At 41.3% G+C, this 13,808-nt stretch overlaps 1 protein-coding gene across 5 annotated transcripts in view; it reads right to left on the bottom strand.

The window, feature by feature from the left end:
* Nucleotides 1-228: 228 nt before the first annotated feature.
* The window catches only part of MTUS1 (microtubule associated scaffold protein 1), a 90,443-nt gene continuing 76,863 nt past the window's right edge, over nucleotides 229-13,808 (bottom strand). For all 5 annotated transcript variants that reach the window (XM_009955965.2, XM_086464197.1, XM_086464198.1 and 2 more), the window contains 7 exons: nucleotides 7,089-7,303; nucleotides 6,446-6,551; nucleotides 5,376-5,449; nucleotides 5,176-5,271; nucleotides 2,696-2,812; nucleotides 1,286-1,383; nucleotides 229-445 (listed from right to left, as the gene is read on the bottom strand). In XM_009955965.2, the coding sequence (XP_009954267.2) occupies nucleotides 229-445; nucleotides 1,286-1,383; nucleotides 2,696-2,812; nucleotides 5,176-5,271; nucleotides 5,376-5,449; nucleotides 6,446-6,551; nucleotides 7,089-7,303 (923 nt within the window). The remainder of the gene's footprint in view (nucleotides 446-1,285; nucleotides 1,384-2,695; nucleotides 2,813-5,175; nucleotides 5,272-5,375; nucleotides 5,450-6,445; nucleotides 6,552-7,088; nucleotides 7,304-13,808) is intronic.

Here is a 13,808-nt window from a genome sequence, read left to right as displayed (position 1 = left end):
TTGTGCAACAATGTCCATAGAGGTCATTAAAAAGTCTTTTTGGGAGGAGCAACACAAATGCCTTACTCCCACGTTCTCAGTCTCTTATCGCCATTTTTGCACCAAATAGTTTCCAGTTACATCTAGCGGTCATGCTCGGCTAATATAGCTCGCTCTCCTCTGATTAAAGTTAGGATTGGTTCTGCAGATCACAAATGAAATGCAATCCCTTCTTTCTCTCAAGAGATGTCATCTCGGTGATACTGTGGGACTAGAGAAGTTACCAGAATTTCGTGGGGACTGAAGAGGCACGGATGGAGAACTGGGAGACAGTTTTCTTGGGCTGCATAGGTCGCCATTGTGCAACTTCCACAGAAGTTCTTCATTTTCCATTGACAGGCGTTTGTTTACTTTTGATTCTTTCTCTAGCGACTCCTGTAAAACGGCTTGCTCTGTAGAAAGTTGCCTGCAAACATAAGATTTACATCAGAACACGTAACCCAAGGTGAAGGCTACAGCCCTGAACTTAATTGTTACAGGTGGAAACTGCATAAACCCCACTTGGCTTACAACTACATTACTTCCTTACAAGGAGGATTTAGCATGTTCTCATCCTCACTGGATTTAAGCAGGTAGCTTACAGAAAGCAGGAGAAAGTACCAGTAAGAAACATCCCTAAAGGCCAGAAAAAGCATCTGAAACGCGAGACTTGTCCTACTTACAACAGCAGATGCTTTTAAATGCCCATGCTGGAGCCTTTGGGTCCTGTTGCAGGTTCAGCTCTACACAGAAGCTGCATTTCCGCAGTTTCCTTCAAACTGGACAAGTTTTCCCATCCATTTAAGTAATAGTTGAAGTCAGGAGACCCTCTGACCCATTTTATTCATGTTAAATATTGCTGTTGCTGCTAAATAAAACACACTGGTCTTTCCACTGATCTCAACTGGGGACAAATCACTTGACTGAAGTGGTTAAAAGTAAAACCAGTTTAACTCACAAGCCAGTAGTACCTAAAGAGCCCATCTATCACAAGATGGTATTTCCAAGTTGCTTTTTCTTCCTGAAAATACTGTTTTGGAGCACTGAAGAACTTACTGAGCCTTTACCCCCTTACAATCTGTCCTGCTTGTTCTCCTACATAGGAGCGCACGTTTGTAGAGGTACCAGTGGGGAAGAATGGGATGTGGCCTTTTATAGAGTACTACAAGATCCCAGTCACTAATATTTACACAGAATTTTCTTTCTTGACACAGAAACACCTTCCCCTGGTTTGTAAGAAATCTAAAAGTCCACAGATATTTTTCACCTTGAAAGCTCCATGTGTTTGTCCATACGAGCTTTTAATTCCTCGTTTTCTTGCTGAACCTTCTTTAATTTATCCGTTAAGATTGTGTTGTTCTCCATCTTAGGAAGAAAGGTCACAGTTTAAAATAAAATCCATACATGCACTCAGCTGAGTCAGTACCTCGATACCAGAGACATTCATAATCTGGAGTTCGCAGACCTTGTTACAGGAAGCACAAAACCCCGGAGCAACGCGAGACTGACCTGCCAGCACGGCCTGTTAGTCCGCAATAGTCAAATAGATCCTACTTATACCTTATCCTTGCGTAACGCTGGCATGGTGCCACTTGTGCTGATTAGAGGCCAACACAAGAGGCCCGTATAAGGGATCTACCAGTTAACCTGCACGTTCTAGTGATGGGCAGCAGTTTTAGAAGCTGTTGCAGACAGAAGACTCTAGAAATAACACGCTAATAGGACAAATTCAAGAGCTCCCCTGCGTAAACAGCTGTTCCTTCCCTGATTCCACTTCATTGCTGCAGGATGTTATCAAAAGTTAAGGAAAAACAGGGATTAAATGGTTGGATGGTCCAAAGGTTTCTATACTGTGGCCAACATCTGTCAGAAGAGATGAAGGTTTACTAGTAATTTACTAGTAATCGTAGACCTGGGCAACATGATGTGGTACCATACTGACAACTGACACGAACGTATTCCTTTGTATCCAAACCTCCTCCTCTAGTTCCTCATTAAAATCTTGCTTAAGCAAGTATTACCACAGTGTTCAAAGGCCCCACCTAGGATAAGGGTGTCCTACCACAAACACGAGCGTGCGCAGTAATAAGAAATTCTGCCCCAAAATTGCCTTTTCACGTGGAATTATGCACAGATCAGGAGCGAACGCAGCTAAACAAGCAGCTTAAAGACAACAGCTAAAACGATGGACCTAAGCTGATCAACTCCAGATGAAAACATTTATTCCATTTCATATTTGATCCCTTCTTGGTTAATTAGGATCATTTCCATGTTAATGTTTTCCTGGCAGTGCAATGTATCTTCTGTAATACTCAAGCAAACATAGCAGATAAGGGGTTTTTTCCTTTGGGGGATGGGAAAGAGGAGAGGGAAGAGGAAGGGAAATGTGAAGAGGCTTCCAGATAACCCTGTACTAACTTAGCAATAGTTTATGCAAACCAGTAGTTGTCTTAAGAGGTTAAAAGGTTTTTCAGCATCTGGTGATTCCCTCTCCCCCTTCACATTACAGCCCAAAGCAGATGTAATTGTACAGCAATGTGAGCACGTCCCATCATCATTTCGTGTTTCCTTTTGAACAAAAATTTAATCCTTGCATCTAAGTCTGACCAGCCCGAGTTCATGATCAGAACATAACTCGGACACGGTCCAAACCTGCCAGACCCCAAGGAAAACTCACCAGTTTTTCCATCTTCATTAGTTTTATATCTTGCTGATGGAGTTTCTCATTCTTGATCTCCAGCACTGCCTTCAAACTTTCCAGCTCCTGTTCCAGATACATAATCTGTGGGTTTTTCTGAAAGATTTCCAGAGAGTTTGCTTAGTACCCCAAATTTCAGCAACAATTATAAGTGTTTCTCTGCTATTTAGAAAGAACAAGAAAATAAATACGGTAACAACAGTCACTTGTTCTAACTGAAATCAAGTTGAACAGTTTAGAATTAAAAGAAAAAAAAAAAAAAGATCTGGTACAACTTCCTCCCCTGATTATGTTTGTCCTTCAGTATAGGGGGACAGTTGCAGTTTTCCTTAGAAGCTGTTCAGAAAACGCTTTACGCACAATCACGAAAAACCCTTGTGAGTCAGAGGAAGGCGCTAAAGCTGTCACAGCAAAACTTGTTTTGCAGGAGTGCCCAAAGGCTCCCTTAAAGGCTAGGAGTTCCAAAATCTATTTCATATTACTCATAACCCATCCTAAGAGGTAATTAGAGTAAACATTTGAGGAGTTTTCAGTTCAAAACACACCAGAAATTTAAAGCTATGAACTTGACTGTAGCTGATTTGCCCTGTTTTGAGTCTCAAGGTAGCAGGTTCATAAGCAGAAATTGAAAGTTTTCAGTTTTACATTCTTCTTAAAGCCTAGCAAGGCAATTGCACATAAAAGTCCTGCACTGCTGTACATCTGTGACTTATCTACAATACAGCAAGTCAGGACTTTTTTTTTTTTTTTTTTTTTTTTTTTTTCCAGGAGGTGGAGGGGAGAGCAGGAGGGGGACAGGGCAGGGTCAGATCTGGTTTCCTCAAGGACCTCTTTTTCCAGAGTAAGGAACCATTCAAACACTGCACATTAGAACTTACTCTCTACATTTCAAAGCCAAAGTCACAGGCAAAAATAAGGAGAAATAAAGCAAGTCTCAGTCAGGCAGTCCGAGTGGAACACAAACAGAGATCAATCACCGATTTAAGTGTGTTGTGTAACTAAGTTTATCTTTAAAAACAAACAAGACTTGTTTTAGCATATTTGGGTAAGATTACTGGAGTACCGTGTTGAGTGACAGCTTCATTGCCGCATCAGAAACCCAAGACTCGGAGGAGGCGGCAGACAATTTGAACTTTGTTCCTGCCTTTTGTGGCTTTTACATGGAACCTAGAAGCTAGTGAGGAAAGTGATCCTGAAAAGTTTAAATGCAACGTTACAGTATGTTCAAAATTTATTTTTTTTTTCCCTTTCCCTCCTCTGCCTCTATGGTCTTAAAATGTCTTTTTGAAGTTAAACCTGAGCCACCACATTAGCTACTCATAGTAGAACACAGAGCCAGATAAAAAGACCGAAAGGCCTACCTAAGATTTTAGCAAAAAAGCTGGGAATATCAAGTGGCACTATCTAAGTAACACTGGAGAGTTGGAAATACGCATCTGTCTTCAAAGGGCTAATGGGAATTACGATAGTGCAGATTTGTGTTTAGTACAGAAGAATATACTGGGTCAAATCAGTATTTTTCCATAGAGAAGCCTCAAGCTTACGCCGTCAGGATGCAAAGTGCATTCGCAGCTATGCAAAGGCGCTTGACTATTGCTCCTTTACATTAAGCAACATCTGAGCATGCCCTTGGAACGCAGTTCAAACGCCCCAGTGCAATGTACAACATGTTCTCTTTGGTACCGTCTCTCCCAGCCACAGCCACATATTGTGGCTGCAGATTCTTCTTGCGGCAGCTCTGTCCTGCCACTACAATAAGCGGTAAGAGAAAAAAATAAATAAAATTCCAGTGAAAACTAGGGCAACTTCTACTAGAAGCACCCTAAGTGAGTGGAATTTCTCTTTGTGGGATATGCAACACTACTGGTATTCCAGTTATTTCCAGGTAACCAGAAAGACAAGCGTGTTTATGCTTCACTGTCCCACTGCATGAGAAACCTCTCTCAGAGCACCTTTCTAACCCAGGAGCACCACAGATAACAGCAGCCTTAGGAGGAAAGGCAGGACAAAATCAAAGTTTATCTGAAGGATAAATCAGCAACAAGTATGAATCAATGTTTGAAGAAATGCATTAAAGACTCAAGTACAAGCAGTGAGTTTTGTAGCAGCGATGTAAGCTCACACGGATCGTAGTGCTGTTAGAACATTGATCAACTGTCCAGAAGAGAGCTTTGGTACAACTTTTGCTTACATGTAGGTCTTCAACTTAACTTAGGCTATAACTTACACCACTGACTTAGATATTCAGCAGCTTTACAGATTTATAATGGTGAGGTTAATACACAACACTGTAGTGCTTGAGAAAAAAAACTTGTGGCAGGCAAGCCATTTACATAAAGTATTAGTTAAGTGCAGGAGCCCTATCAGGCTTGATTGCAAACCTTTCGTATTACGCAATAAAAGAAACCCAGGCTTACAAGATCTGCTCATCTGCATTACTTTTGAAGATCAAGACTTACAAGACTGGCTTTTTCTTTGGCTATTTGTTTTTGCTCTTCTATCTTCAACTTCTCACTCAGAGAGTCATTTTCACATTTTAATTCCTCAATTTTTTTCTGAAATGAAAAGAGATGGGATAGTTAGGCCAAGAATTCAGTGCACATCCCCAAACTGCCTTGTAAATTTTAGACTGATGCGATGACCCTATCCCTTAACAAACCTCTAGCAATTCTTGCTTCTCTTTAAAGGAATCTTCAAGTGACTTCCTTTCAGATTCATGGGCACTCTTGAGCTCTGCAACAAATTATTTTTGCAGATTTTTAATACCACATAAGACATGAAAATTCTTTTTGAAAAGCAGCAGCACAAAAAGCCAGCCAATACACATATAACAAAGATGCAGAGGCAACGACAACACAGAAAGAACATTTATCATCAAGTGATCCAAAGCATGTACAAAGTATCAGAGTTATTTGTGCTTCAGATTTGTTGATTACCCCCTCGCATATCCATTTCATTGGTGGTCAGCGTGTCAGTATTGACATCTACACACAACAAATGGATGAATTGAGCACAAGAACCACATCTGTCAGAAGCTGAGTTTCTGAAGGGAAACACAGCAAACACTGAAATTGTGTCTTCCACAAGCTTCTAGAAAAACATTTCCCTTCCTATTTTGGAGATGCCACGCAGTGGAGTTTGCTCTTTGATTGCAGTGGAAGCATCACCAGTTTTAATGATGCAAAAGTATCACTGGAAACTTGGCTATCAAGTGGAGCTGGAGGGAGAATAGAAATCATCAATCAGATGCAATGCAATGCTATTTAAAACTGAGCATGTTCACCACCTCCTCCCTGAAAAACTACCTTTGTCCCAGTATACTGTAAGCACTGCATAACATTTCTCAATATTCCCCTGTCAGTCCGGAAAGCAGACAACCCTGCTCATCCTCAAGTGCAATTTTGAGGTGCTCCTACAACTAGGAGGGTGGGAACAATTATTCATTAACTTGAATTTCAGGGGCAGACTGCATTTCAGACATTTCTACTGAAAGAAAAGGTCATCTCCACTCCTAAATGGTCTTAAAAGTTTCATTCAACTACATTGGGGTCATGGTTACTTCTGTAGAGAAAATGAGACTGGTTCAGTTCCAGAAGACGGAATTCAGCCAATGTGTATTAAAGATAGCTGACCGCCAAGAACAATGAAGTGGACAAACTGATGGACAAGCCTTAATATTTTTGTGACTAGCAGTACTATAGCATATGTACTTGAATAGAAAATACTTGCCTGAAAAAGAGGATTCATATTCCTTTTTCAGCTCCTCTACTTTTTCCGAGTGGCTGTTTTCAAGTTCCAGCTTAAAGTTTTCATGTGTGATATTTAAGTTGTCCACCTGCAATACGACAACATGATTTTTCCCCCCTTATATGCGTCAACCCTTGTTTAAAGTACCATTCCATTGGCTTTATGCAGTAAGTTGAGTACATTTTAAATGGCCTAGGTATCACTTAACAGATGGTCACAGGGGAAGCTAAGCCACATACAACACTTAATAGATGAGAACAATGCCTTACATTTACCACCACCACCAGGATGATGCGCGCATCTGTCGCACACACAGAGTTGTGCAAAGCAAGGCTGCAGGCCAAGTGTATTTCTACAAATCTTAAAGCTCAAGCTGCCGCAAGTGTCCAGTGGAACTTTAGAATCTAGTCATTGAAGTTTGCAGAACACAAGGAATCTCCACCATGTTTAAACACAAGTTTAAGGCCTGGACAGCTTAGCGCAGTAGTATTTTTATAGTTGCACCAAAGTGGAGTTTCACATCAGGTAAATTAACTCCGTTATTAGCAAACCCAGGGTTCTCTGAAGGCTCATTTGTAGCAGAAAGCAATTGCTAGAAAATATTTCTACTTCAACTGTTACAAACCTGCTCCTGGAGTTGCGCTTTGTATTTTTCAGCTTCTTCAATGCAGATACTTTGGAGTTTCTCACATTCTGCAGTGTAAAACTGTTTAAGCCTCTCCTCCAGCTCAGCTAAATCATTGTGATGTTGCTGGTTTAACTTCTGCAAAAACCCTTCGTAAGCAACTTGGAGTTCATTCCTGTCTCTCTCCAATTTCTCACAAGCTGCAGCAGTAGTTACTGAAGATGTCAAAAAGAAAAGAAAAAAGGAATTGGATCAAGTTCAATGCTAATATCACCATCTCCATTACAAGTAGTGAAGATACCGAACACTCTGCACAGCAACACGGTTATACAAATACAAATATACTTTATCCACGAAATGAGCGCTGCCTCCAAGGACACATGAAAAGATCTTTGCAAAAAATATCAAATTCAGTGTTTCTTACGCTGAAAATGAATTGAATCTAGTTAAGCCAGGAACCCATTTAGAAAGCATAAGTTTGTCATGACATAGAAGAATGTCTCATGAGAGACACTGGAGTGCTCCAATAAAAAAAACTAATTGGATTTGCTACTTCACCTAATTTGATCCCACTTCAGTAGCGTATTTGTCAGAGTACTCATCTTTTTGATATATAAACCACTTAGCTAAATTTGAAAGTCTCCTGAAAACCATCCACTCAACATGTTACTCACACTCAGATATGCAGCAGAGAAGCAATCCTAGCCTGACATGGACTGCCATGATACAGAACTGCCAATCCGAAACGTACAGCTAATGTGCATACGCCCAAGATATTTAAATATGCAAGATACAGAACAGTTTCAGGCAGAAAATGCAGAGTATTAAGAGAACAGAAACGCTATGTAATTCTCTTAACAGTTATACTAACACAGGTCAGCTAAGATGACTGCCCACGTTGGTTTTCCCATATTTACAGCTGATTAAAAGGCAAAACAGAAGTTAGTAACTTCTACTTTTACGTTTGAAATTTAGCATTCCCAACTCCACCCAGACAGGCCTGAATAGGAGAAGTCATTTTCCTACTGTTGATAGGACTGGAGCATGCGCCTTACACAGTTCCAGCTGCACCCAAAGCCTGAAAGCAAGGTGAAATAGGACCTTTAACACAAGCGTGTGGTCACTGACCTTCAGTAAAACTGCTTCTATACAGACTCTAGTGCTTTGGTTTAAAATAAATTAGTCAGATGAGTGTCTACTTAAGAGAAATATGAACTAAAACGTTAACTTGATCTTCAATCATACGGGAGAAGTCACACATACATACACTTTACAGGAGCTTGGCACTCTTCCCAAACAGCATAAATATAAACTGTATGTAAAAGCATGGGAAGATTCAAGGATTTTTGTACAGGCAGTGCAGGAAATTCCCATCACAGCTGTGTTTGAGCCTCAAGATACATAAATTACACTCTCCAAGGACCAATTCCCAAAGCAGTACTGGGCTCGGCTCTAGGGAAGGCAGCCTGCCCCAGCAGAGTGCCTGAAGTTACACACATGTGTGGGGTTCCCTCTTTGCTACGGGTCTTCAAGAGCGAGTAACTCGATGAACAATACTTGCACTCTCTTTTAAGGAAACTGTAAATAAATCTTTGCCCTGCTGCCATCACTTGGAACCTGCAGTTGAACTAGAAAGTGTAAGAGAGTGAGCTGTACTGCATGGAAATCAGTCTGCATGTGTGCCTACCTGAATTAGCTTCAACAGCAGGCTTAGCTCTGCGCTAGGTCTGTGTGAAAGATCTGCTGATCAGGAGAGATTTAAGCCAAGCTGTTCATCCCGTGACTGACAACGATGCAACTAAAGGCTCAACTGACACGTACCACAACATTCTCTGCAACCCAAGCAGATTTCACAGTTTTCTATACTTTCTGTACCACCATTGAGAAAGGTTCTTGCTTCCCTATCTATATTCCTTCCACAAACCTCTATTATAACTCCCCCCTTTGGAAAAAAATAGAAAAAAAATCAGTATTCACACTTCTATCACAGCACACTGGCATAGTTATTGAATACATATGCTCTGCATTGTCACGTCTTTGGGGAAGAGGAAACTTCATAGGCAAGGGACATTATAACGCAAAGAACCAAGCAGTGAGCCAAACGGAGGCATTACACAGCCAACCACAGGCAGAACGGATCTGACCATCTACAGCAGAGTAAGAGGAGCGCAGCTGAGAGGCAGGTAACTCACATGCCTCACTGGAGAGAACTGTAGCAAAATGCTTCAAATGATCCACTTCCTTTAAAACCAACAGAAGCAGCAGCAAGCATCCAATTCTTTATTTGTAAGGCCAGAGCCATTCATTTGCTTCCATTTAGCTAAAAGAATGTGCTGCCTATCATTGTCTTATCTTTAAATGTCAGTACGCAGAACTTCAGATGATGCAAAACACTTCAGAAAAAAGCAAACCGCAAACCACGCCTTTGTCAAAGAAAACAGACACATAAGTTCTTGTTCGGCCAGTCTGCAATTCAGATTTACGAGAAGACTAACGTTACAAAGGCAAACAAAAACTTTTAAAACTTGCACTGGCAGTTGAATGTGGTGTTACCTTGAAGGTAATGTCTGGCCTCCGCAAAGCTGGAGGCTGCAATGCTTCCTTGCACATCGCAAGCCTGACTTGAATCTTTGTCATCCAAACAAGGAGCAGAACCACCACCAGTGAGCTCCCAGTATCATGGCAGTGTGAGAAACTGTGCTTGTGAAGCTTCAGCAAAAGCACCAACTGCAGAACCGTCAATTTGAAATGATGAGAAGTAAACCAAAGTTCATTCTTGTAAACCCAAGTTGGTCCCCATACTCAAGATTCAAGTGCCTGCAGCAAGTATTTTGCACAGCCCTATTGATCTCCTGACTGAATCATGTATTTTATAACTGTATGCTGCCTTGTTTTAAGAAAGGGACAAGCCATGAAAAAGGCAACTAATTCCCTAGTGTGGCCACTGCAAGGGGATGCTGCAAAACTCCTAACTAACCAAACTTGGTGGCTGTCCAAGTGTTCTCTCAGAACTGGTGCCTAATTTTGAAGAAAAAAAAAAAAAAAAATTGTAACTGGAACATGTGCTCTTCCAGTAGCAAACACAAAAATCTCTACTTCGACTTCTCATCCACTTCAGAAACCCTTCAAGGGCATGCTTCAGAGTTCTTGTACACAGCTACTGTGCTTCCTCTCCCTTCTTAAAAGTGCTTCCCTCCACAATTCCACATCTTCGTTATGCCAAGCATTACAAGAGACCACAGGCCTTGAGCAAAAAAACAACAGAAGACGAATGGTACAACAGCATTTGAGAGAAAAGTGAGGCCGCAGAGATCATAAGATGAGCTATCCATTTGTCCATTAGGTTTGTTTAATCTCATCTGTAACACTAAACAGTTTTAAGCTTAAGGACAGAGCATATAGAATGGTGTACTTGGCAGCCAGAAGCAAGATTTACTTCTTTGTTCAAACAGCAAAGCCATTAATATTTTTCCCACACTTGGTTGTCCCAGCCTCTCCTCCCAATTGTATAACACTGTATCTCCCTGTATTATTACAACAGGGAGCAAAATTAATCTCTGGTTTTAGGCTTCTTAACACCTGTCGATTACAAACGGAGAGTCTGGTTCTTCTGGGCAGAACCACGGCCTCTGGCAGCCATGGGAAGTTTCTGAGATTTGGTAACAGCGTATCTTCAGATCAGAAATGCTGATTTTGATGCGTAAAATTAACATTCATCTGTAGTAGTTATCAGTGGCCACTTGCACCTGTTTCATTGCAAAGCTTTCTGTGTGCCAGAACCGTAAAACAACTGCCTGCAAAACATAAGTCTGGGGAACCAGCCATGTGGCAACTCCCTCTAGCTGTGCAAAAGGCAGCGGATCCAAACCACATGAACAGCAGCACCAACGGAAGGAGAGGACTACAAAAGTCACCTTATTTTGTAGTATCCCTGAGAAACCTATTTCATATTTTCAGTAAGAGTAGCCAAGAGATAAGACCTTAAATTGCACAGTATCTCCTTCTTTCAAAAATTTTTTTTTCTTATTCTAATCATAAAACGATTTATCATCCAGTTCAGTCCTTAGGGCTAAAAGGCTCATATAAGAACATTCTTCAACTTACATTCCCCTAAAAATCACCATAATCATAGCTCTAAGAAGATAAAACATAATGGATTTTTTTTTTTTTTGAGTCCTAAATTAAATTGTTTTGAAACAAAAGTTATCTTCATAAAAATGTCTAAGTCACTCACTGGTCTAGTTGTGATTTATGAAAAGCCATTAGACTGCCCGCCATTTTGAAACAGAGGTCACTGGGACAGTAAACTAGCAGCATTTTAATAGATGGGGGGGAGTGTGATGTGAAAAGGGGATAATTACCAGAAAACATCAAGTATTTAGCATGGCATTACGTCATGGCGCACAACACTATTGCTCTAACTTTCTATTTCGCATTGCAAGATCTATTGCGTACGTTCCGTTGGTCAGTAAGTCTACTGTAGACACAAACGCTCATTTCTTCTCCATATAATTTTTTTTTTAAAATTGTTATCTAATAATTAATTCACTCTCAATATTGGAAATTCTTCTACCCAAACACGTTTCTCTTGGTGTTACTTCTATAGCGAGACTAACGGTACAGGATGTTTGTAATTTTCTTCTTGGGCAAGTTGAAATGAGGCGGGTAGACCAAAGAAGCATGCGCTAAGCTACATTTAAGCGAATACGGCTGAATACATACGTGAAGCATTTAGATACCTGCCAGGAAATAAGTTCCTGTTCTCTAACGCTGCAAACATGACAGAGCCAGCAGGCAGGCCAGCATACAGCTCGTGACAAGTTAGGCCCTGCCCCAAATAATTGATAGAAATGTCTACCTACTATTCAGTATTTTTTAAGGATCACCAAAACCTGAAAGCCAAATCGGATTCACTCCCTCTAAAACACAATAGACTTTTTTTTTCCCCAACCTCCGAAACATTTTAAAGGTCATTTATTAATAAAAAATAGCATGAAGGTATTTTGAAGAAAATACTGTTTATCAATGGCAACGCAGCAAAGGGAGGGGAGAGAGAGGTAAGGTGTCTGGCTGTACAGGGCACACACCAGCCTCTCCAGCCTGCTGAAAAAGGCTCACGAATGGCAATTTTCAAAGGGCCACAGCGGGCGTGGGCTGAGTCAGCTTTGCACCTGCTGTTTTATGGCAGGACAGAGCTGGATCATGTCCAGCACGGTTGCAAAGAGGCTCCAAAACAACTTGGAGTGCAATTAATTTAGAAAAGCAGTTGCAAACCTCTCAAGAAATTGCAGCTCTTGCAATTTCTACTTACGTAATTAAATAGGTAACTAGAAATAATTTACACGCTAGCTTGCATCTTAATAAGAAGGGTAACAGGTGGCAAACAGGACATCTGTACCTGCTCCAGGCTCCCAGGACCAAGGCGTTTACATTCAAACCACCAAGTTTAGTCTTTGCAGCTGGAGATTTTAAGGAAACTCGAGTTCAGAACCTGACTGTTAATGAATATGAATTCATTTGGGAAAGCCCATCCCCACACACATCATCGTTGCTAATTCTCACACACGTTCCCAGCTATTGGGAGCAGAAAGCAGCGTCCGGTAACCATCCTCCCCACGGTCTGCGCGGTTGCTGCCAAAGGCGGGTTCTGGGATCGTTAACACCTATCTGCATCATTAAACAAAAAGGTATTTTGGTAGAAAGGGTCATACAGAATAACCCAGCAAAACAGACAATTTGACAACAGGCCAATTTGGTTTTGCAAGGTGAATCAAGGAGCTTGGGAGCACATACAATTAAACTTCAAAGCAAGAAGCTGAGGAGTCCAAACCATGCAGAGTGCAAGCTGCAGGAGACCACATTCTTCTCAAACTCAGCAATGTGCAGGGTACACCTGGCTCCTCCTCCTGGACTGCCCGCTCCCCAGCTGCAAACCAACAGGCATGAAACACACAGCAGCTGGGACTCAACAAAACATGTACACGTGTCCACATGGCCAAAATAATATGCAAACTGTACGTAACTTTCTGAGCCAATCTGTGCCTAGATCACACTGTGAATCAAAGTTCGCAGTACTTATGTCAAAATAGCCTACGGAAACCTTAAGTTCAGCTATATCCATTTAACAGTGACAGTAGAAAGCTGATTAGCAGGTGTGTATTTAAACAGATTATTTTCAGCTAAAGCTATTGTTATAAGAATGCTTTTCCTACACCTTGTCAACAAGTGAGGTCTGGCTGGCTTATTTATTTTTCTTAACTTTTATTTTTGAAGCAAATCTTTTTAAAGCCAGAAGGAACTGAAGCCCTTTATAGTTTTTCATTTCTGTACTCTTATTCACTCCCGTTACATGCTGCACAGAGAAGTACAGACAGGCTAGACACGTGACGTGGTTGAGACAAAGGAGCTGCATGAAGAACACTTCACTGAAACCATGGTCTGGACACCTTACAGAGGGAAGCAAGCCTGAGGCTGCCATTCAGATGCTCCTGTGGAGCTGACCCAGTAAGATCAGCTCCGAGAGGGGAACGGCTGATGACCTTGTCCAGCAGCACGCCAGCCAGCATCCCCGGCTGACAGCTCTGCACACTTGGGCATCACAGATCCCTCACGCTCAGTTACATTTGAAGTTTTTTTTCTAGTTATCAACCTACCGAATGGCATATTCTTGCAACAAATGTCCCACAGGCTGTTAATCAAAGCAGGATGGTAACAAGCTTA

The sequence above is a fragment of the Leptosomus discolor genome, chromosome 4 (assembly GCF_034619465.1).
Source record: "Leptosomus discolor isolate bLepDis1 chromosome 4, bLepDis1.hap2, whole genome shotgun sequence".
NCBI lineage: Eukaryota > Metazoa > Chordata > Aves > Leptosomiformes > Leptosomidae > Leptosomus > Leptosomus discolor.
Note: the sequence above shows the minus strand (reverse complement) of the source record. Positions and strands in the feature narration are given on the sequence as shown.